This window comes from Eumetopias jubatus, unplaced genomic scaffold (genome assembly GCF_037043125.1).
Source record: "Eumetopias jubatus isolate StellerSeaLion01/CBP00866 unplaced genomic scaffold, mEumJub1_p1.0 scaffold_6, whole genome shotgun sequence".
NCBI lineage: Eukaryota > Metazoa > Chordata > Mammalia > Carnivora > Otariidae > Eumetopias > Eumetopias jubatus.
The window spans coordinates 115,216,253-115,242,027 of NW_028274812.1; the positions used below are offsets into that span (position 1 = coordinate 115,216,253).

The 25,775-nt window shown below is 41.9% G+C and overlaps 1 protein-coding gene across 1 annotated transcript in view; it reads right to left on the bottom strand.

Annotated features, from left to right (window-relative positions):
• The window catches only part of TBC1D22B (TBC1 domain family member 22B), a 70,923-nt gene extending 54,320 nt beyond the window's left edge, over positions 1 to 16,603 (bottom strand). The window contains exons 1-2 of the mRNA XM_028120583.2: positions 16,411 to 16,603; positions 592 to 648 (exon numbers count right to left, since the gene is read on the bottom strand). Of these exons, the coding sequence (XP_027976384.1) occupies positions 592 to 648; positions 16,411 to 16,466 (113 nt within the window). The 5' untranslated portion in view covers positions 16,467 to 16,603. The remainder of the gene's footprint in view (positions 1 to 591; positions 649 to 16,410) is intronic.
• Between the last annotated feature and the right edge of the window lie 9,172 nt (positions 16,604 to 25,775).

Sequence of the window (25,775 nt, forward strand, 5' to 3'; positions counted from 1 at the left end):
AAAGTGATAATTGGGGGCATGAATACACACCCACACATCTTGGATTTAACCAGCGTTTCTACTGTGTTTGAAAATAATTTATTAGAATTTTACTAGAGAAATAACCTCCAGGGAGCTTTTAACTCTACTGTATGGCTGGGTTTCTTTAAGGGTGTCAGAGAAAAAGAGGACCTGAAGAATGCCAGACGTACAGTTATATTCTATTTGCCCTCATTCTCATAAAACATAAGTAAGGAAAAGGTAGCAGACCTATATATGTTCAGAAGCAATGAACCCCAGAAACTAGAAGGTCATCAATCGTCCAATTTGGGGACCATATTTAATCAATAAAGATCCTTCCACCACAACACAGTCCAACACCAAACCCTGCATAAACCAGCTTCTGATGTAGGAAAACCAAAATCTCTGATGTGAGTTAATTTCCCACTTAGTAATAGACTGTTTAGAGGCAAGAAGATTGCTTATCTTCTGATCCAAAACAGAGCAGGGAAGAAGCTAGAAAAGATCAAAGTAGAAACTGTCATTTCAACAAAGTAGGGGAAGGTTCATTAAAAGAAGTACATGCATGAATGGAAAAATATCTTGACTTACTTTTTGGTGAGTCGAGGGTCCAGAGGAGGGTGTTGTGCTCCATACACAGGCTGGATACTAAAAGCAAGAAAAAAGAAAGCAGCAAGTTGTCAGGAAGCTAAACATGTTGGGTAAGTACCATCTGCATCACAAAATCAGAAGGGACTTTGAGAAACAGGTTACTTCCAAGAACAACTATATCCACACCAAAGGATAGCAACCTGCTCTTTTTTTTTTTTTTTTTAAGATTTTATTTATATGACAGAGAGCGAGGTCAGGAACACAAGCAGGGGGAGTGGGAGAGGGAGAAGCAGGCTTCCCGCTGAGCAAGGAGCCCGATGCAGGGCTCGATCCCAGGACCCTGGAATCATGACCTGAGCCGAAGGCAGACGCTCAACCAACTGAGCCACCCAGGTGCCCCACAACCTGCTCTTAAAAAAAAAAAAAAAAAAAAAAAAGGTGCACCCAGCTGGCTCAGTCGGTAAAGCATGCGACTCTTGATCTCAGGGTCATGAATTTGAGCCCCACATTGGGTGCACAGATTGCTTAAATAAACTTAAAAAATAATTAAAAATGAATCAATAAAGTCTCTGGAGAATGTTCATATTCCACTGGGGCTTCAGCACCCTACATACCTGACCGTTGGAAGTCCTATCTGTAAAGAAGGCAGCATGGAAAGATAACAGGCTTTGGAGCTAGAGAGAGCATAGTTTGAATGCCAGTTCTGGCATCCACCATCTCTGTCAACTGGCACTGAATTACATAACCACTTTGACCCTGTCTTCTCATCTGTAAAATGGGAGCATCTCCTACCCCAAAGGATCACTTGGACTAAAAGAGAGCGAAGCAGCAGTAGATATCAAGGGAAGGGTGACCCAAGTGATTCCGACTCATGGCTGGTGGGGGTATTAAGTGATACAACTCACTTCCAAAAACAGTTTGGCCGTATCCAGGAAGAAATAAATATGCATGCCCTAAGGCCCAGTATTTTCATTCTCAAATGTGTATCTTTTTTTTTTTTGATGGGCAGCAAAACAAGGTTTATTGAACAATGCTAAAGTGATAGTACAAAGCTCCCAAAGAGGGAGGGGACCTGAGAGGGTTGCCCTCAAATCTGTATCTTAAGAGAAATACATATGTGTGTCAGGAGAAATATACAAAACTACTCATATCATTATAGTTCCTTTTAGCATAAAACTAGAAATAACCCAAGTGTCCAACAGAAAATAAACTATAATATGTTCATATCACAGAATATACAGCAACGTAAACATACGAAGTAGGGCTGCAAGTAACAATGTGCATGAATCTTCCAAATGTTACGTTGAGCAAAACAAGCAAATAATACAAGAGTAAATACTGTATGATTCTAGTTATATACACTTCAAAAACTGGCAAAAAGGATTTATATCATCTAGGGATGCAGCCATAGTAGTAACATCATAAAGCACGGAACGATTAACATAAAAGATTGTGGTTATTTTGGAAGGAAGGAGAGAGGCGTGATTGAGAACAGACACAAGGAGGCTTCTGAGGTGCTTACTTCCAGGGTGTTCACTTTGTAATATTCATCAAGTTATCATACCGCACAATTGTTTCATGTAATAGGTCACAATAAAAAAAAAAAGAAGAAGAGTGACTATCCAGCCAAACTGTTGTTCAAATACAAAGGTGACAGAAAAACATGCTGCAACATGTAAGAACTCAGGAAATATGGTTTCCCTGACTCTTTCCTGAAGAAACTACGAGAAGAAAAACTTAATGAACAATGAGCAAAATGGAGAAACTACAACCAAAGGAGTGGTGCAGAGCATTTAATGGATTTAGTCTGACGACTAACTCCTAAATTTGAGGCGTTATGGTTAGAGAAGAGAATGTAAAAACAATGTAATTGGCAAAGGTTAAAATGGGACAGAGACAGAGTGAATAAGTATATTGATTTCCTCATCTTCCACTGACAAAGCTTAAAAGAGGGTTCTAGAGGGGAGAGGGGTTGGGGGATGGGTTAGCCTGGTGATGGGTATTAAAGAGGGCACATATTGAATGGAGCACTGGGTGTTATATGCAAACAATGAATCATGGAACACAACATCAAAAAAAAAAGATACTTAAAGCTGATAGCTCAAGGGAGGTGGGTGGGCAGATGGGGCAACTGGGTGATGGGCATGAAGGAGGGCACATGAAGTAATGAGCACTGGGTTTCATATGCAACTGATGAATCACTGAATTCTACCTCTGAAGCCAATAATACACTATATGTCAATTAAATTGAATTTAAATAAAAACATTTTTTTAAAAGCTGATCACTCAAATAATAGAGACATAAGCATGTTTTAGGATATAAAATAAAACTAAAAAATAATATAATCAACTAAAAGCAGGTAAGGAAAGGGCAGGAAATATTAACTACTAATGCCATCACTGATCATGGTAATAAGCAGTCAATAGATGTCTCAAGAAATATGGTATAAAATTATACTTACAAATGCAATCACTAGAATAAAATAAAAATAAAAATAAAAGAACAAACTTCCCCAATTATCAGAATAGACACATGAACACCCAACTCCCAAAGCAAATACAGTCCTTACGGTGAAAGATTTTTCTTTTAAAGAAAACATTAAAAACAGAACTAGAATCAAATATACATTCCAATAAATCTAAAAGGACTGAACTTGCCTATTAAAAGAAAAAGGATTGTTACTAAGAAGGGACTGTTTAATTACAGTGCATCTGTTAAAAAGAATGAGGCCATTCTATACCCACTGACATGAAACAAACTCTAAAAAAACATTAATAAAAGATACAGAACTGTATGCATAACATGTCATCATTTTTGTGGAAAACCTTTAAAATAAAACATATCCTCATACTTAAACACACTGAGAGTATCTTTGAGAGAATACACAAGACACCAATAGCAAGGGTTCGGAAGAGGAATTGGAAGACTGGAGGACCCAGCAGCAGAGAGACTGCTTTTTTGTGCCTTACGGAACTTTTTTGTGGCCTTCCGAATTAGTATCATGTACATGTGCCACCCTTTTAAGAAATAAATTAAGCGACCTTAAGAGGGCTGGGAGGTTTAAATGAGACAATGTGTAAAAAACCCTTTAGCACAATTCCTGGCAGGTAGTAATAGTAGCCGGTAATGAGGTAGATTTGCAAACATCAGAATGGTACCTGGTACACACTCAGTGTCCAAGAAATGTTGGCTTTCTTCCTCCCTCCCATTTGGTAATTTATTCCTTACCCAACACTTAGGAAGTAGAACAAGGTTATCAAGTACTTCGTTTGACATAACAGATGTGATCCTAAAGTTACTTTTAAATAAAAATGCAGCCAATTCAATTATTTTCACACTGACTTCTACTAAGATTCCAGAGAGAATGTTCTTATGTACAATCTTTATGGATATAACTCTGACCTTTTTAGCGATTAAGAATCTCTAACTCCCCAAACTTTTCTAAAAGGTTACTCAATAATTTGTAAAGAAACCATTACAAACACTACTACAGAGATACAAATAATACAACTTTAACACGTTTAAAGAGTTTACAGAGTTTCGTAGGCAGAGGAAAAGGAGAAAGAAAATAAGAGGGATCAAAGAATAATGGGAGAGTGTGATTTAGAGAAAGAAAGCTGAAACAAAACAAAGATGAAAACACAAACAAAAAACAAAAGGCATAGATAAGTGGAACAGAATAGAAAACCCAGAAATAAACCCACAACAATTCTATGGTCAATTAATCTTTGACAAAGCAGGAAAGAACATCCAATGGGAAAAGGACAGTCTCCTCAGCAAATGGTGTTGGGAAAACCAGATGGAAACGTGCAAAAGAAAGAAACTAGACCACTTTCTCACACCATACACAAAAATAAATCCCATATGGATTAAAGACCTAAATGTGAGACCTGAAACCATAAAAATCCAAGAACAGAACACAGAAATCTGACATTGGCCGTAGCAACTTCTTTCTAGATATGTCCCCTGAGACAAGGGAAGCAAAAGCAAAAATACACTATTGGGACTTCATCACAATAAAAAGGTTCTGCACAGGGAAGGAAACAACAAAACTAAAGGCAACCTACAGGATGGGAGAAGATATTTGCAAATGACATTTCTGATAAAGGGTTAATATCTAAAATAAAGAACTTCTAAAACTTAACACCCCAAAACCAAATAATCCAATTTAAAAACGGTCAGAAGACATGAACAGACATTTCTCCAAAGAAGACATACAGATGGCCAACAGACACATGAAAAGATGCCGAACATCACTGATCATTAGGGAAATGCAAATCAAAACTACAATGAGATATTACCTAATACCTGTCAGAATGACTAAAATCAACAACACAAGGGGCGACTGGGTGCCTCAGTCAGTTGAGCATCTGACTCTTGGTTTCAGCTCAGGTCATGATCTCAGGGTCCTAGGACTGAGCCTTGCATCAGGCTCCATGCTCAGTGTGAAGTCTGTTTGAGATTCTCCCTCTCTCTCTCCCTCTGCTCCCCCTACTCAAATAAATAAATAAATCTTTAAAAATAATAAAATGAAATAAAATCAACAACACAAGAAACAACAGATGTTGAGGATGTGGAGAAAAAGGAACACTGATGCACAGCTGATGGAAATGCAAACTGGTGCAACCACTGTAAAACAGTTTGGAGGTTCCTCAAAAAGTTAACAGGGGCACCTGGCTGGCTCAGGTGGAAGAGCATGTGACTCTTGATCTTGAGTTTGTGAATTCAAGCCCCATGTTGGGCGTAGAGATTACTAAAAACAATAAATAAAAACTTTTGTAAAAAAGTTAAAAATAGAACTACCCTATGATCCAGCAATCACACCACTGGGTATTTACCCAAAGAATACAAAAACACTAATTCAAAGAGATACATGCACCTCTATTTTTTCAGCAGCATTATTTATAACAGCCAAGATATGGAAGCAACCCAAGTACCATCAGTTGATGAATGGATAAAGAAGATGTGGTACATATATACCATGGATTATTATTTAGCCATAAAAAAGCATGAAATCTTGCCATTTGCAACCACATGGATGGAGCTAGAGAGTATAATGCTAAGCAAAGTCAGTCAGTCTGAGACAGACAAATACCATATGATTTCACTCATATGTAGAATTTAAGAAACAAAACAAACGAGCAAAGGGGGAAAAAGAGAGAGAGGCAAACCAAAAAACAGATTCTTAATTATACAGAACTGATGGTTACCAGAAGGGAGGGGGCAGGGGGGATGAGTTAAATAGATGATGGGGATTAAGGAGTGCATTGATGTGATGCGCACCAGGTGATGTGTGGAATTACTGAATCACTATATTGTACACCTCGAGCTAATATAACACTGTGTTAACTAACTGGAATTAAAATAAAAACGGTTTTAAAAGGGTCACTGATTTGTATTTTAATGTTTGCAAATACTCTAAGATGACTACACTTGAGCTCTCCAAGTCCACAAACCTCTTTAGAGCAAAATATAAAGATCAGAGGATAAGCTCTGCAGAAAGATTTCAAAGGGCTGGTTAGGTGAATGGGGAGGAAAAAAAAGAGAGGTTCCTTAGATTCCCTCTTTTAAAAGAGTATTACCACCTGCCAGTAATCCAGGCAGAAAAAAAGCAAACCTAACTGTGCGGGCTTAAAGGTCAAAGGCCATTAATTACTATCCAGGAAGGGGATCTTAAAATCACAGTAGACTGTTTCTTAAATATGTCAATCCCAATGTGCTGGCACAGCCAGAAAGGCCAAGGTACGTGAGGGACTTCCTCAGCAAAGGTATCAGAGCCCAAGTTGAATTTGTTAACGTATTCTTCAACTAAACCATGATGTATCTATACCTGGAACACTTTAATTAATCAGTTTATTGAATCTCAAAAAGAAGAGGCAAGACATTAGAAGAGAAACCAAGGGAGCACCTGGGTGGCTCAGTTGGTTAAGCGTCTGCCTTCAGCTCAGGTCATGGTCCCAGGGTCCTGGGATGGAGCCCCGCATCAGGCTCCCTGCTCAGCAAGGAGCCTGCTTCTCCCTCTTCCACTGCCCCTCCTTTTGTTCCCTCTCTTGCTGTCTCTCTGTCAAATAAATAAATAAAATCTTAAAAAAAAAAGAAGAAGAAGGGAAACCAAGATGATCACAGAGATGAAATGAAGAGACTGAAGCCTGGTGATGAAAGTGCTTAATTTCCTGGCATTTATAATTCACCTGTCAGTCTGAACCATCCCTACTCCTCCCAAACCACACTCAACTCCAGAGCAGGCTGGTCTCCACTGTGCCTTCCAAACATATCTTAGCTACTAAATCAGGCTCTTCTGCCATTTCAGTATTGTATTCAATCTGAAACATCCCCTTCAAGATCTATACCCCCCCACCATGAGATCTTTCCCGACACTAGCCCCCAGCATCCACTACCCCATGTCTTCTCTGATTCCCTAAAATACATAAATCAGGGCTTATATTGCTTTTAATAAGTAAATAATTTTTTAAAATAAACTCAATTTAGATCATACTGTAAGGCACACCCAGGTCAGTGTTCAACTCATACATACATAAGAAAAGAGACATTATGGAGTTCAAACGCTGCACGCCCCTCCCTGCTGACCTTGGAAATCACTTTATTGCATCTGCCATTTTTCCCCCTCATCTTTGTTTTTATGTTATTTTCCATGTTTGTAGCCCTAAACAATTTATAGTATTGTTTTCCATGTTTTTAAAACTTTATATAGGGGTGCCTGGGTGGCTCAGCTGGTTAAGCGTCTGCATTCAGCTCAGGTCATGATCCCGGGGTCCTGGGATTGAGCCCCGCATTGGGCACCCTGCTCCGCAGGGAGTCTGCTTCTCCCTCTCCCTGCCCCCACCCCCACCCAGGCTCATGCTCTATCTCTCTCTCTCTCAAATATTTTTTAAAAAGTTATATAAATAGTACCACAATATACATATGACTTATTTTGACTAGTAATCATAAATGCTACTTTTTTTTAAAGTAGGCACCACACCCAGCATGGAGGCCAATGCGGGGCTTGAAATCACGACCCTGAGATCAAGCCCTGTGCTGAGATCAAGAGTCAGTCGCTTAACCGCCTGAGCCACCCAGGCATCCCTAAATACTACTTTAAATATTACTTAATTTCATGGCTGGCTAACTGGTCTCTCTAAAACAAAATTTAAAAAACATTTGCTCCAGGGGCACCTGGGTGGTTTAGTCAGTTAAGCATCCGACTTTTTTTTTTAAGATTGTATTTATTTGAGAGAGAGAGAGCACAAGCAGGCAGAGGGGCAGAAGGAGAGGGAGAAGCAGACTCCCCACAGAGCAGGGAGCCTGACTTGGGGCTCGATCCCAGGACCCCGGGATCAGGACCTGAGCCAAAGACAGCTGCTCAACCGAATGAGCCACCCAAGCGCCCCTAAGCATCTGACTCTTGATTTTGGCTCACATCATGATCTCAGGGTTCTGAGCTCAAGCCCCACTTTGGGCTCTGTGCTGGGCGTGGCACCTGCTTAAGATTCTCCCTCTCCCTCTGCCCTTCCCTGCCCCTCTCTAAACAAAACAAAGCATTTGCTCCACACAAGTGTAGAAAGCACTTCATTCACATTTTCAAACGAAAAGAAAAATACAGAGAAAAATTAACAAACATCCAGGAACCCATCACTCTGATTTAACAAATGTTAATATATGTCACATTTCTTTAAGAAAATAAAGCACTAGGGAGACTACTGAAGCCCTAACTGCAGTCCCAAGTCCTGTTCCTCTTTCTCTCCAAGAGATAACCACTCTCCTGAAGCGTGTACGAAATCCGTCCCACCTGTTTTTATACTTTAACACACATTCCCGTGCACATAAACACCATACAATATTGTTTCGGTTTAAAACCGTACACAAAAGATTGCATACTACTTATCTTTCCACATCTTGCTTTTCTCACTCAACAGTGTGTTCTCACCCAGCTGCACTTTTCAGTTTTTTTTCTGATTACAAAGTGACATATGTGTAGTGGAGACACCAGAGAGTCAATGATAGGCAACATCCTCACCAGGGGAAGCCACAGCGCAGAGCATTTTCAACTTCTAGAGAGCAGTGGTAACGCCATGTCTTTTTCTGCAGTCCCCTCACCACCTGGCAGAGTGCAACACACCCCAGCAGGCAATTAACAACAATTAGTGAGCAAAGACGGGAACTCTACAAACCCCAGGCCTCTGCTTAAGCGGGCTAGTGGCTCGTTAGACCTCAACACTAGAAGCAAAGCCCACCCACATCTTGGAGAAATCACATGGCACATGCAGAAAAATGAATGCCACAGCAGATGCCACGACAGAGACAAAACAGCAAAACTCCTGGTCAACCTCCGACATTCTCCTTAATAAAACCAACACCATGGGGTTTATCGGCATAGCTTGTCTGCACAGTTCCAACAGTGCAGAACCCTCGGTAGGAAAAATCAACAGGCGTTTGTTTAGCGCTGACAAAGGAGCGAAAGCAAATATGGGAACAGACCTATCCGATTTAAAGCAAATATGTTGGCAACTGATTCGGGTTCACACACTCATTTGATGAAGTCTTCCAGAGCTGGGGCTCTATGCTGTTTCGGTGATAATTTAGTACCTTCTAGTCACTTACTTTATCAGTAAAACATTTCCAAGTTAAGAATAGGTTGTAATATAATGTACCTGCCCAGACAGACTGGGAGCATAACACTGAGTCCATGTTATGGAAAATAACCAAATGACAGAGATTTTAGTTGGAAATCTACAGGCTCCTAAGTGATTAGACACTTTCTCAACTTTATTTAATGCTAAAGAGAGCTCCTTAACTTTAATAATAAACAATTTTGGGCCCCACTGGTTCAGTCGGAGTGTGTGACTCAATCTTGGGATCATGAGCTCGAGCCCCATGCTGGGTGTAGAGATTAAATAAATAAAACTTAAAAAAAAAAAAAAACACTTTTGCTTAAAAAGGAGAAGCCCAAGCAGAGACACCTGGGTGGCTCAGTCGGTTAAGTGTCTGCCTTCGGCTCAGGTCATGATTCCGGGGTCCTGGGATTGAGCCCCGAGTTGGGCTCCCTGCTCAGTGAGGAGTCTGCTTGTCCCTCTGCCTCTGCCCCTCCCCCCTGCTTGTGCGCTCACTCTCGCTCTCTCTCTCAAATAAAATCTTAAAAGGGCGCCTGAGTGGCTCAGTTGTTGGGCATCTGCCTTCAGCTCGAGTCATGATCCCAGGGTCCTGGGATCGAGCCCTCCACTGGGCTCTCTGCTCAGCGGGAAGCCTGCTTCTCCCTCTCCCACTCCTCCTGCTTGTGTTCCCTCTCTCGCTGTCTCTGTCTCTCTGTCAAATAAATAAAATCTTAAAAAAGAAAAGTGGGTGGGGGGGTAAGGCCTTCCCAGAAGGATTGGAAATCAGAATGTGGAAATTTGGCTCTCCCATTCCAGGTCTTATCTACATCTTTTCCCTGGAAGCACCCACACCCCTGGACTGGATGAGGTGTTCAACAAGTGTCCTAATCCTAGCAGAGACTGAGGGAAGGCAGAAGAAGCACTGAAAGAGCAGTAGACTTAGAGTCAAGAAATCTGCAGTTCTGCAACGTGATTTGGGGCAAGTCACTTTCCCTCTCTGCCTTCAGTTTCCTTACTTGTAGTGGCCTTAGAGTCAAATTCTAACATTCTACAATTTCATGACACTCAGATGTTCATGGGGCCAGCAACTCCCTACTTCCAAAAGCACAAGATAGAAAAGCCCACCTTCAGTGCCCTCCACATCATCTACTCCCACCTATCAGTCATGCCTGCTGTGAGTGACAAAGCAGAGAGAAATATCCACTGATGTGAGTTGAAGCTGGTAACTACTTTTTTTTTTTAGATTTTATTTATTTATTTATTTGAGAGGCAGAGGGAGAAGCAGACTCCCCGCTGAGCAGACAGCCCGACATGGGGCTCAATCCCATAGACTCTGGGATCATGACCCGAGCCAAAGGCAGACACTTAACCAATTGAGCCACCCAGGCGCCCTAAAGCCACTAACTTTAAACTGAACACTCAACTTCAGCCTTAGAGGTCACTGAATCCAAAATTCTCATTTCCTAGATAAGGAAACTGAGCATGGAGTATTTAAGTACTTTGTCCTAAAACTTGTCTTTTTCTCTGAGTCTATGACATCACAATCCTACCTGACCACCTAAGTCAGAAACCTGGGAGTAGCAACTCCTTGGTTCCTACTTTTCCCTCACTCCCCAAATCTAATGGTTTACCAAGTCCTATCAATATTCTTTTTTTTTAAAGATTTTATTTATTTATTCATGAGAGAGAGAGGGAGGGAGGGAGGGATAGAGAGAGAGAGAAGCAGAGGGAGAAGCAGGCTCCCAAGGAGCAGGGAGCCCGATGCGGTACTCAATCCCAGGACCCTGGGATCACAACCTGAGCCGAAGGCAGACGCTTAACCATCTGAGCCACCCAGGCGCCCTCCTATCAATATTCTTAACTTGACCTCTACTTGCCATTGCCCTAGTCCAAGTCATCACCACCTCTCCTTCTATTGACTGCAGTTGCCACCTAACTATACTCACCCTGATCCCCAGTGGGGGTCAGAGGTGGGTGGTGGCTGGAGTGTTTGGAAAGGTGTATGCTCAAAGGGTGTTTGTCCTAATAACTGGTGGGTCTTCCTGGCATTTAGTGGGCAAGGGCCAAGGATGTTAAACATCCCAGAATCCAGTACAGCTCAGTTTAACCCACCCAAAACACCAACTGTGTGTTCCCCACCCCTAACTGTTGAAAACACTGGTCCAAACTATTTTCCTCAGGGCAGCCAGAATATCTTTTTTAATTTTTTTTGAAGATTTTATTTATTTATTTGACAGAGAGAGAGAGAGAGAGCACAAGTGGGGGAAGCAGCAGGGAGAGGGAGAAGCAGGCTTCCCGCAGAGCAGGGAGCCAGATGGGGGGCTGGATCCCAGGACCCTGTGATCATGACCTGAACCTAAGGCAGACGCTTAACTGACTAAGCCACCCAGGCACCCCAGGGCAGCCAGAATATTTTTATAAATGGGAACGTGATCATGTCACAGCCCCCACCAACCTTTTAATGGCATCCCACTGCTCTTGGAATAAATATCAAAGTCCTTAACTTGGCCTCTCTTTCCAACATGAAGGGCCTGGAAGACTTAGAGTTTGGATTTCATTCTAATCACAAATGAAAGTGAGGTCTGCAGAGGGGCAAGAAGAGAAGCAGGAAGCTATAGCAGTAGTTCAGGAAAGAGAGGACTCGGTGTGATCCATGGCAGCCAAGATGGAGGTGGTGAGAATGACTCAGTTTCAGGGTATATTATGAGCAGCCAACAGGACTTGCTTTCGAACTGGGTGTGGCAGGAAGGGAAAGAGAAGACTCAAATGCTAGGATTTTTGGTCTGAGGAATCTGGTGAACGGTGGGACCGTTAAGTGAAACTGAATGAATGGCTTTGCAGGAGAGAGCAGACGTGGAAATCAAGAATTCCGTGTGGCTCAGTCGTTAAGCATCTGCCTTCGGCTCAGGTCATGATCCCAGAGTCCTGGGATGGAGCCCTGCATCGGGCGGGCTCCCTGCTCCTCAGGAAGCCTGCTTCTCCCTCTCCCACTCCCCTTGCTTGTGTTCCCTCTCTCGCTGTCTCTCTCTCTGTAAAATAAATAAATAAAATCTTTAAAAAGAAAAAAAAGAATTCTGTGTGGATGTGTTAAGTGTGAGATGCCTATCAGACAGCCAAGCGGAGATGCATTCATTGTTCGCGATCCACATGGCAAGAGCTCCCAACATTGGGGCTCAGGTTTCTTTCATTTTAATTCAGGGCTCTAATCCCAGTGGTTCTCAAGGTGCAGCCCCCAGGTTAGCAGCAGCACTATCACTTGAGAACTTCTAGAAGCTCAACTCCTCAGGTCCCACCTCAGACCTACTGAGTCAGAAACTCTGGATATGGGGCTGGCAATCTATGTTTCAACAAGCCCTCCAGGTGACTCACTAAAGTTCGAGGACCACTGCTCATCAATAATGAACACCTGATAGCTACAGCTGCCCTGCATTAGGCTTCTCTGTGCCTCTGTAAACTCTCAGCCTAATGAACAATAGGTGGTGCTTTATTTTCCGGTTTTTTAACCCAAGACTCACTGGGGGCTCCAGACACATCACTGATCAAAGTTTTTGAATTCCAGTTTCAGAAACTAAAGCAAGGGGGGGAGAAACTAAAAACAAAAAATAAGAAAATAAAGGAAAATAAAAAAGGAACTACTACAATCACAACTATTATGTTCATAATAATACTGAGCACCTCGTATGCACTTCCTATGCATTATCTCATTAACCCTCCAAACAGCCTTATGGGGTAGGTACTCTGATAAGGAGACAGGAGATGAGGCACAGAGAGGTTACATAACTTGCCCAGGGTCACACAGCTAGAAAGTAGCAGAGCTGGGATTTGAACCCAGGCAGTCAGGTTCCAAAGCCTGCATTCTTTTTTTTCTTTTTTTGAGATATAATTGACATATAACATTGTGTAAGTTTAAAGTGTACAATGTGCTTACCATCTTAGCATTAGCTAACACTTCTATCAAGTCGCGTAATTATCATTTCTTTTTTGTGATGAGAACAATTAAGACCCAGTCTCTTAGCAACTTTGAAGTTTATAATACAGTGCTGTTAACTATAATCACTATGTTGTGCATGAGATTCCCCAGAACTTATTTATCTACTAGTTTTGAATTTCCAGAGCTGCATTCTTAACCACATGGTATATCGTGTCCCCTGTTTTTCTAGACATCTATACAAGAGCCATTTGATATAATAAGCACACGAGGTTCCCATGAATAACTGAGAGAACTTTAAAAGATGTTTAATTCCATCAAGTTACCATATAACCCAGAAATTCCACTCCTACAGTAACTCAAAAGAATGGAAGTTCTTCACATCCAACAAAAACCTGCACATGAATTTCATTAACGTTGTTTAGAATAGCCAAAAAGTGGAAGCAACCCAAACGTTATCAACTGATGAATGGATAAACAAAATGAGGTATAGTAACACAATGGAATATTATTTAGACATAAAAAGGAATAAAATATTGATGCATGCTACAACATGGATGAGCCTTGAAAACATTATGCTTCATAAAAGAAGCCAATCACAAAAGGCCTCTTTTCACATTATTCCATTTATATGAAATAGATTTACCAGAACAGGTAAATCCATACATACGGACAGATTAGTGGTCGCCAGGGGCTGAGATGAGGGGATGGATACAAGGTTTCTTTCTGGGGTGATGAAAATGTACCAAAACTAGTGGCGATGGTTGCATGGAACCATCTATACTTTAAATGAATATATAAAATACCCCTGAATTGTGCACTTTAAAAGGGTGCATTTTTATAGTATGTGAATTATCTCAATAAAGCTGTTATTTTTTAAAAGGATGTTTAATTCATTTTAAACAGGCTAATTTACTAAATAAAATTCCTACTTGTTCTCATTAAGGTTGCTAGACCACAATCAAAGAAACTGAAAGTAACTGCCATCACTTTGAATTTTTACCTTTTCAATCTGCAGAGAAAACTAGTTTCACTTCTAGGTTGCCATGGACCCAGAAACAGCCATCTATGTCATTTCCCCACCCAGGAGAAAGTTTTTCTTCACCAACATTGAAAGAGTATAAATGCAAAAGTTCTATGCTTGAGAAAATGCCCTAATCTTTCCCTTAAATCAAAGCACTTTCTATCTAAAAAAAACCTTTAATTTTCTCCCATAACCCGCGGCTGCTAGGGCTCCGCACTAAAAGCACACAGCTAAACAAAAGTACTCTTGAACCAGCAAGGTACTAAAAACTGTTATGAATTGTGGCAACATTTTAATGCCTTAAGATAAACAATGAACATAAATACCTAGTACTGGAGTAAGGATCTGAGAAACATTCTTTTAAATGTTTACTTACTCTAATAATAGAAATCCTCATAACTAGTATTTTTCAACTATAATGTGCTAAATAAATACTGTCTTGGGTTCTTTACAAATAAGATGTCTAATTTGGTCCTCACAGTAACCCTGAGGAAGGTATTTTTATTCTCATTTCCTAGTTAAAGAAACTGAGGCCCAGAGCTATTGAATAAATCATTTGTCATGGATCACACAGGTATGAGAGTCCAAATAATAACTCAAGTCTTTCTGAAATCAAATGTTCTCTCCTCTATTCCTCAATATTCTATTCCAAAATGAAAAAGCCAGAAATGTGAAGAAACTGAAAAGACTCCTCTTCCTCTCACAAAAGTGATGCTCTAAAAAAAGTTGACTCTTCCTAGAGTCCAAAACAGGAAATACAGAAAACAAAAAATTGTTAATAACAACCAGCAGTCAGCAGGCACAAAAGACCATGCCATGCCCGCATTTCAAATACTGCTTCCTGATTTAACAGTTTTCCCACTGATTCTGATTACAACCTTAGGATGTCAAAATTGAATGATCTCACCATGGAAAACCCCAGAGAACAGCAGTTGTGAGACTGGAGAGAGAGCTCACTAGACCAGGAAGGAAAAGGAATCAGTTGCCAGGAAGTGGTGCCTATCTAAAAACATAGAAGTCTTCAGCATTAATATTAACACTGTCATTCCACAGCACTTTAATCTGAAGCTATTTCTGCATCCCCCTGCATTATTTTAATACTGCATTACTAAAAGCTGATTCCCATTCTCCATGTCTAATAAAATCCTAAGTAAAATAAGACTGCTATATAGCCACCACTGACCCTAATTTCTGCCTTGCTATTAAAACCAAAACAAAACAAAACCACACACACACACACACACACACACACACACACACACACACACACACACACACACTCAAAGGATTATCCCTAAAGGAAAAGACCTGAATCAATTAAGAAAGGTAGCTTGTGGGGCAGAACCATACATGAATTTCATCACCAAGTAGACTATGGCTGGCAGAAATCTTAAATTCACGACTGAAATACACATTCCCTATACTTCTCAGGGCTCTGGCCAAAACACACTGAAACTATAAACCAACAGCGGACTGATGGATGTACAAATGCTAAGCTCTCAACATACATCAAAAAGGGAAGGGGGGCGAGTAGCTTAGAAGGTCTGCTCTCCAACTAAACAAATGAAGAATGAAAGCATTTGCACAAGAGCTTGACAACGCGGTGGCGGGGGGGAGGGGAAGAGGTCACTTGGGGTTGAACAAATTCATAGAAAATGTTAAAGAAATAACCTCGATTCTTGAGTCACTCCATAATCATTTCTAATGGGAAGTGGCCAACTCAAAGTAAGGTCGAGCTTGAGAATTTTCCTCATTTTTCCTATCCCCCTGGATACAAATTCCAAGCTCCCACCAGAACCTTTTGGGAGTCCAAGAGAAAGATTCTCATCTACTGACCTGGAGGGAGCAAGGGAAGGGGCCATCCTTATGCAAACAACCACCCATGCGTGGTGGAGACCCCCAAGAAGGAGTTCTATTACAAGTGAGAGGCAGCTTTGGTGATGGCCCTCCAAACCCAGGACCGACACTGGCTACTCAGCCAACTCCACTGTCCCTTACGCCCAGACTGCGTCCACCTCCCGGCTAAGGGCAGCCGCTCCAGCGCCCTCCGCCCCCAGATCCTGGTCTGCTCCCACACCCAGCCATTCCCAAAGCTCGCTGCCCGCTCCTTTGCCCGACAGCTGACCCGCCGCCACCAGGCAGTCCCAGCTCCCCCAGTCCAGGTTCCCCAAACCAGCCTTTCGGGGTCCCTGGAGCCCCAGGGCCGCGGGATTTAAGGCTTAGGATCTGGAGGGTTTGGTCCAACCTCCTCTTCCTTTCTGCGTCCTGGGCTTACCTTCCCGGCAGCTTGGCGCTCCTCTTCCAAAACTGCTTGCTGTTCTCGGCGGCCATTGCTCTGGCCGGGGAAGGCCTTGTGGGCGGGCCAGGGGGGTACCCGGCGAGATGCCCCCAGGACCCCGCAATCGGAGGGCCAACCCAGGCCGCTTCCCTGCCGCCGGTCACCCGCTCCCAGCTCCTGGGGGCGCCATCTTGGATATGGGCACCCCCCCACCCAGCGCCGCTGCCATTGGTGGTTGCGCAGGCCGTGGTTAGACGGACCAATAGGAAGCCGGAATCCTGCAGGCCACTGAAGCCTAACGGTAACGTCAGGGACTGGGCACACAGGTGGACCGGGAAGGCGGAGCTTGGACAAGCAGGGAGGCGGGGCTGAAAGTTCCCTAACCCCGGGAGTGGAAGAAGCAGGTAAAGAAAAGGACCTATGGGAAGGAAGAAACGGTACTGTTTTTTGGGGGGATGGGGAAGGGAGAATGAGGTTCCTGAGCCTAATATTTTTTTGGAAAGAGAGAGCATATGTATTTAGGTACATAAATCTTTGACCCAAAAATAAGGGCCCATGTGTTGGTTGCAGCCCATTTTTAACATCTTCTCCATCAACGACACTAGTTATATCCTCCCCACACTTCCCCGTTCCGTTTGGGGTCCAATTTTTTTTTTAATCTATGAAGGAAGATCAGTACGGATCCAGTAGACCAGGGTTGCTAACTGTTCAACACGTGAGTAACGGTTGTTTCATAAGGGTCTCCCACTCCTCTGGTAATCACATTAAAGGATTTGTGTGCTGTGGGTATAATTCAAATGATTTAATCCCTGTTTCACCATTAACTGCCACTTTCTGACTATGACAACCCAGATACTGACAGTGTTAAGGCATGTTCTTATTTTATCCATCCAGTTCAGACTACCAAGTAACATTTTTTTAATTTTTTATTGTTATGTTAATCACCATATATTACATCATTAGTTTTTGATGTAGTGTTCCATGATTCATTGTTTGTGCATAACACCCAGTGCTCCATGCAGAATGTGCCCTCTTTAATACCCATCACCAGGCTAACCCATCCCCCTACCCTCCTCCCCTCTAGAACCCTCAGTTTGTTTTTCAGAGTCCATGGTCTCTCATGGTTCGTCTCCCCCTCTGACTTACTCCCCTTCATTCTTCCCCTCCTGCTATCTTCTTCTTTTTCTTTTTTCTTAACATATGTTGCATTATTTGTTTCAGAAGTACAGATCTGTGACTCAACAGTCTTGCACAATTCACAGCGCTCACCATAGCACATACCCTACCCAATGTCTATCACCCAGCCACCCCATCCCTCCCACCCCCCACCACTCCAGCAACACTCAGTTTGTTTCCTGAGATTAAGAATTCCTCATATCAGTGAGGTCATATGATACATCCAAGTAACATTTCTTGTGAGGACATAGCATATCTCCAAGGTGCAAATCACGAAGATTAAAGATATACCCCCAAACATCTTTAATGTCCCTTATTAATCTATCACCCTTGAATTTATTTTCAATCTAGTTTTACTCAGAATGAGATTTGATATAGCATTTTGAATCTTTTGAATGTTTTGTTGGTGTTTTTGCTCTTTTTGAGTTTCTGTGGTTGTATACCACAGTGATTGCGGTGGGAGGGGTGAAGTGGGGGCAGGGAGTACCCAGTCCAGAGTAGTTTTTGTCCCAACAAAGAACTGTTGAGGTGGGCTGCTGTCCTCCATCCCTGCTTTGGTTTAGGGCTGCAACACGCCCTTCCACATATTGGAGAACATCTAAGGACACCCTGTCTAAAAAAGAACATATGCCCTCAAATGTCCATTTTCTATGTAGACATTACCCTCATTTCAAGCTTCTTTTACACCCTAATTTTACAACCATGATATTGTATGAAAGGGGCTGTTTTTACTTTCTATTAATTTTTTCAAACTTCCATAGTCTTTCATCATCTCAGTCACTTTTATGGGCATTTAATCCATCAAACAAAAGCCCCTCTGGTCTTTTAATCATTTTATCTGCCTTTCTTTGGGTCTTCTTTTTCTTCGAATGCAGTGACCAGCACTGCTCCCTGAGCTCCAGGAGGAGTTTCCTGAAGTTTTTGTTGAAGCTGATGTTTTGTCTTTAATCTGAACAGCCAGAACTTTTGCTGGCATTTTGGACTTTACAAGAGCTGACATCTCGAAGAAATAGTGTACAACAACTTCTAGATCCCTTTCTTTGGTAGCAACTGGCAGGCAGTTCAGAGTTCTTTATCTTTAAGGAATCATCTGAATTGTCTCCCCCTATGTGAGCTGCCTCACACTTTCCACGTGGCAAGTCACCCGCCACTTGCTACCCTACTCACATCGCTTTAGAAATGTTCCAGAAGATGCTTCCCATTGACTTGACATTTCACTGTGTGGAAAGCAGAGTATAATCTGTGTACCTAGAAATGTCTCAAAGTATTGCTTTTTCTTAATCATTTGTGAAATCTTAAATAACGCGGATTCCCAGGGGATGCTGTTAACATTGTTCGATCTGGAGAAGCTCTATTATTCCTACTCTTTGTTTTCTACATCGAAGACAAGTTCTCATTCAAAGCAAAAAAAAAAAAAAGAAAAGAAAAAAGAAAAAAAGTTCCCTGTAGTCATCTGATAACTTTTTAAATCGTCTTTATTAAGGAAGTTGAGGTTGTTGGGCCCTCTCTCACCACCACCATCATCATCACCAGAATCTAAACCAACCACATTTTTATAACAACCTCCTATCAGTCCTTCCTGCTTACCCTCTTTCCCCCTTAAGAGTCTATTCCCCACACAGCATCCAGAGTGAACCTTTTAAAATGTCAGTCGGATTGTGTCATCCCTCTGCTCAATACCATGACTCCATCATACTTGGCATAAAATGCAAGCTCCTCAACGAACCTAAATGATTTGGTTCTACTCTCTTTCTTGCTTCATCTGCTCCAACCACACTTATTGCCTTTTTCCTGCTTCTTGAATACTCCAAGTACATTCCCACCTCAAGGTCTTTGTATTAGCCACTTCCTCTGCTTGAAATTCTCTCCCCCCAAATATCTGGATGGTTTGCTCCCTTGTCTCATTCAGATATATTCCTAAGTGTCTTCACATGGGGGGGGGGGGGGTGCCGTCCGTGACCACTCATCTTTTTTTTTTAATTTTTAAAAGATTGTATTTATTTGAGAGAGAAAGTGTGCACAGAGGAAGGGGCAGAGGGAGAGAATCTTTAAGCAGACTCCCCACTGAGCACCGAGCCTTACACAGGCTCAATCTCACGACCCATGAGATCGTGACCTGAGCTGAAACCAAGAGTCAGACCCTCAACTGACTGAGACACCCAGGTGCCCCCCCTAACCACTCATCTTAAACAACAGCTCCACCACTCTATTTTGGTTGTCTATCTCCATCTCCTAGAATGTAACCCCCACTGAGGCAAGGATTTTGTCTGTTTTGTTCTCTGCTCTTCTCACCTAGAATAGCACTTGGCACATGGTGCACAAGCACTTAATATGTACTAAGTAAGAGAATGAAAAGTATAAATTGTTCTTGTCTTTTGGTCCTCTGTTGTTCATAAACATTTTTTGGTTGTTGTTGGAAAAGATGGTAGAAACCATGTTTTCTAACGGCCAGTAGGATGTGTCCACTTTACCAAAGTTTCTATAAGCTTGCCTATGCTCTTGGTTGAAGAGCAATCTTCCTATCTTGGGAAAGATCGTCCTCTTCAAACTCTTAGCTTCAGAGAAACAAAGCTGTACCTAAAATGATGAGGGAGGGAGGCCACCCACCTCGCCAGGAGATGAATTGAATCAACCCTGTCCATCAAAGGGATGATAGCTGTGGGAACCAAATCACCTTCGCAGCAAACTTTGCCCAACTGGAGGTGAAAATCATTGGTTTGAGGTTCCCAAGGGGTCCCTGGAGCACTTTTGATGGAGCCTCTTAAAGTGCAGATACTTGCTGGCTCACTAGACCAGTCTTCTCATACCTCAGTGTACGTGTGATTATGTTAAAAGCCTAGATTCTGATTCAGCAGGTCTGGGCTAGAGTCTACAGTTCTGCATTTCTAATAGCCCCCAGGTGACACTGATGCTGCTGATTTGTGGACCTCACTTTGTAGATCTGTTTCTAGCACAGTATGACCTGTGACCCTTGAATTTATTCCAAAGATTTGATTTTTTTTAAATTGATCTTTTAAAGTTATCTCTCTTTTTTTTTAAAGATTTTATCTATTTATTCATGAGAGACAGAGAGAGGGAGAGAGAGAGAAGCAGAGGGAGAAGCAGGCTCCCAAGGAGCAGGGAACCCAATGCGGGACTCGATCCCAGGACCCTGGGATCATGACCTGAGCCGAAGGCAAATGCTTAACCATCTGAGCCACCCAGGCGCCCTGAAATATATATCAGAGGGGCACCTGGGTGGCTCAGTCGGTTAAGCATCCAACTCTTGATTTCGGCTCAGATCATGATCTCAGGGTCGTGAGATCCAGCCCTGGGTCAGCTCCATGCATGGCACAGAGTCTGCTTGAGATTCTCTCTCTCCCTCCGCCACTCCCCCCACTCATGCTCTCTCTCTGAATAAATAAATAAAATCTTAGAAAGAAATATATGTCGCATACTTAACTAGGGGTAGGTAAACTTTTTCTATAAAGGGCCAGACTGTAAATATTTTCGGCCTTTCTGGCAATACAAACTCAGTTGCAACTTCTCAGCTCTGTCCTGTAGCATGAAAACAGCCACCAACAATATGAAAATAAAATAGTTGTAGATGTGTTCCCACAAAACTTTATTTGTGGACACAAAAATAGGAACATTATGTAATTTTCACAACATAAAATATTATTCTTTCAATTTTTTTCAACTTAAAAATGTAAAAACCAGGGGTGCCTGGGTGGCTCAGTCAGTTAAGCGTCTACCTTCAGCTCAGGTCATGACCCCAGAATGCTGGGCTCAAGCCCCACGTCAGGCTCCCTGCTCAGCAGAGAGCCTGCTTCTCCCTCTCCTTCTGTCTGCCGCTCTGCCTACTTGGGCTCTCTCTCTCTCTGTCAAATAAAGAAATAAAATCTTTAAAAAAATTAAAATAAAAAAATGTAAAAACCAGTCTTAGCTCACAGGCCATACAAAAAAAGCCTGCCAGATTTGGCTCATGGGTGGTAGTTTGCCAACTCCTGCAATTAAGAATAAAGAATAGGGGCACTTGGGTGGCTCAGTCAGTTGAGCATCGGACTCGTGATTTCAGTTGTGGGATTGAGCCCCCCCATGGAGCCCCAACTTGAGCCCCGTGTAGGGTCCTGCACTCAGCGGGGAGTCTGCTTGGGTTTCTCTCCCTCTGCCCCTCCCTCCCACTTGCTCTCTCTCCCTCGCTCTCTCTTCTCTCTGGGATAAATAGATAAATCTTTAAAAAAAGAATAAATAATAAATAATATATAAGAACAAGGTTAAGAAACAAAAAAAACTTTACAATAAAATTTAAGCCCCCTTTTTTGTCTCTCCTTGATCCCATTCCCCTCCCTCTCTCCACTGGAAACCACAGTCCTGAGGTCTGTGTTCAGCTTTCTATGCACGTTGCAAATTTTTACTGTACATGTGAGTATCCATAAACATGTTTTTCACATTTTGAAACTTTATAAATATCACCGCACTGTACATAAGCTTCAGCCACTAGCTTTTTTCACTCAGTATTCTCTTGATAAATGGAGCTCCAGTTTATTTATCTGAGCTGCAATATTGTGTTCCACTCTATGAATATTCCTCAATTGTTCTCCCCAATTTTTTTATTTTGAACAGTGCTCAATTAACATTCTTTTACATATTACCATGTGCAAAATTCTCTCTAGTACAGTATTTTTCAAATTAGTCTGTGAACTGTTAGTGAGTTAAAATGAATTTAAAGGTTGGGACCTTTAATGAAATAGAATGGACAAGAACAGTTACACCTTAAACGGACACAATGTTATATGTCAGTTATATCTCAATTTTTAAGAAGAATAGATGGGATTAGAAAAGATCAGAGTGTGTTGCCTGTAATGAGGATAAGCATTGTCTTGCAAAATTGTTGTTTCAACTTTATACACACTTATATGGACATGTGTTTGTGTGCGTATGTGTCTACTTGATTGTAATGTCAAATGTATTTCTTAGTGACAGGTGATGGTCAGAAAGTTTGAAAACCACTGCTTTGAGGTCCATAGGGAATACCTGGGCGAGGCACTGCTAGATCACAGAATATGTACAACTTCTACTTTACTATAAATTGCAAAATGCTCTCCAAAATGGTTTTTCCAATTTATATTCAACCTAGAGCAATGAGTAGAGTTTTCATTGCTCCCCATCCTCACCTATAGTAGGTCTTTCTCATGGGATGTTAAATATAGCATATAGACAAGAGAATGTGTAAAACTAATATGTACAGTTCAATGAATAATAACATTTGCATTCATGGACCCACTCCCCACACTATGCAATAGGACATCACCAGTACCTTAAAAGCCTCTTGCACGGGGGTGGGTGGGTCGGTCCCTTCCTATAGGCATTCCCCTCACTCCAGGTACAACCACTCTGCAGAATGTTGTATTGACCTCGGGGCACCTGGGTAGCTCAGTCAGTTGTGCGTCGGACTCTTGATTTTGGCTCAGGTCATGATCGCAGGGTCCTGGGATCAAGCCCCTGCTCAGATTCCGCACTCAGCGGGGAGTCTGCTTTTCTCCCTCCCTCTCTACCCCTCCCCCTGCTCGTGCACTCGCTCTCTCTAAAATAAATAAATAAATCTTTTGTAAAAAGAATTTTGTATTGTCCTCTTGTTTTCTTTATACTTTTCCATTTATGTTTGGAACCTTAAATAATATATTGTTTGTAGTAATGGTATCGTATTGTATCTATTCTGTTGTTTGCTGCTATTAGCAGTAGGGTTTTGAGATTTAGCTATTGTTTGTATTGAGGAGTGTAGCTAGAGTTTGCTCATTTTCACTGCTGTATAATATTCCTTTTTTTGAAGATTTTATTTATTTATTTGACAGAGAGAGCAAGAGAGCGCAAGCAGGGGGAACAGTAGAGGGAGGGGGAGAAGCAGACTCCCCGCCGAGCAGGGAGCCTGATGCGGGGCTCAATCCCAGGACCCCGGGATCATGACCTGAGGTGAAGGCAGATGCTTAATCATCTGAGCCACCCAGGTGCCCCTATTATTCCATTTTACAAATAGCACAGTTTATCTCTGCTACTACTGATTAGCATTCAGTTGCTTCATATTTTGTGCTACTGTGAGCTCTGCTGTTATGAACAGTCTTATCCATGTCTCCTGAATACGTGGACAAGCGGAAGGGTTTCTCTAAGAGATCAATGTAGGAGTGGGAGTGCTGGTCTGGAGTGTGTGCATATGTTCAGTTTTGCAAAATAATTTTCAGTTGTATTTCAAAGTGGTTGTCCTACTTTATACTTCTACCTACATGGGTAAGAGTTCCATTTTCATTTCCTATAACATGGTTTCAACAGTAAATAAAATATGGGGGGAGAAAGATAGATCAAAGCCAGATCCTTCAAAATTGGATTGAACTGGAAGCAGAAAAATAGAAATCTTAATATCTGTTCAGGCACATAAATCTTTTTTCTTTTCCTTGCTTCTTTCCTTTTTCTGTTCAGTCACATAAATCCTCTTCTTTTCTTTTCTTATTTCCTTTTTCTCCCCACTCTCTTGTGTTGAAATTTGTATTGAAAGCAAATGTTTTGCTGATTGAAATGATGGGGATTTCCTGAAAAGAAATCATGGACATGGGAGTTATTGGGCTTGTGATCAATAACGGGAGTGGACCACCTTCGTTTGAACTATTAGGAACCCTAGAAAAAAATCTCCTATGATTCTGTCAATGGAGTTCTTCTTTGTCTCCTTCCTTCCTTTTTTCTTTGCTTCTTTCTTTTCTTTAATTTGTACATGTTACCAATTCAAAACGTGCAAATAGGTATGTAGTAGATTGAATGGTGGCCTCCCAAAAGATATGTCCACATCCAAATCCCTGAAACCTGTGAGTGTTATCTTATTTGGAAAAAGGGTCTTTGTGGAAATAATAAAGTTAAGAATTTTGAGATGAGATCATCTTCCTCTATTTGGTTGGGTCCTAAACCCAAAGACAAATGTCCTAAACCCCTGACGAGACGACATGGACAGAAGAGGGGGAAGTGACGGGACTATGGTAGCAGAGACTGGAGTCAGCCAGGACCCAGAAGAGGCAAGGAAGGATGCCTCCTGAAATCTTCAGAGATGCATGGCCCTGACAACCCTTTAATTTTGCTCTTCCAGCCTCCAGAACTGTGAGAGAAAAACTTGTGTTGTTTTATGCCCCCAAGTCTGTGGTACCTCGTTGTAGTGGTTCTAAGAATCTAACACAGGATATAAAAAGAAAGTTGGTCTCCCTCACATCCTTGACCCTTAGCCACCCATTCATCCTTCCCAGCAGCAATCACTCTTGACAGTTCCTTGTGTGTCATCCTTCTAGAGATATTCTTACAGAGCCCCTTCATAGGTGGCAAGACATTCAAGATCACTTTACAGATGAGGAGTCTGAAGCTCAGAGGAAGAAACTTGCCCAAGGACCTCCAAATCAGTCAGTGCCAAAGAAGAACAGGAACTCAGGTTTCCTATCTCTTGGTTCTATCCTCCTTTGATATAAAAGAAGTATTGGGGAGCAGATTTTGATGTCAGGGTAGGGAGGGAGAAGAGGAGGATATTAGGTGTATGAAGGAAGGGTAAAGTCATGGAGATGATAAGAGAGCACAAAAACGGTTATTATTTAACCTCAGGTTGACCACAGTTCAATGTAGCACTCCACCGGATCCTTGCCAGACTCTCTGTAGATAGAAGTTAGTCCTTCCATCCAAATAGCTTTTATTGAGCATCTACTATATTCCAGGCACCAAACTATATTAAGAGCTGTGAAATACAGCTCCCGCCCTTAACAAATGTATTATCTAGTAGGAGAGCAGTCTCCTAAGTAAAGCAGTCTGATAAGTGATAAAAATAGAGGTGTGTACTAATGTCCTAAGAAAACAGAGTGGGATGTGGTCCTCTCTGTTTAGGAAGATGGGAAAGGTCTCGGGATGCGTAGGAGTTTAGCAGGCAGAGAGGGAGGGAAAAGCTTCCTAGGCAGAAGAACGAAACATTTATGGAACTATGTGAGTACAAGAGAAGTTGCATTTGGGAAACCACGTAGGCAACACTGTCAGTACCTCACCTGTATCTCTCAACCTCTCTATATGCTCTCTTTGCCCAAAGGCTCTTCTTTCAGCTCCCACAAACTGTAAAACAAAACAAAACAAAAAAAACATACTGCCCATATTCATGGTGTACTATTAGTGCCTAGGAGTTAACTCCTCCTGGG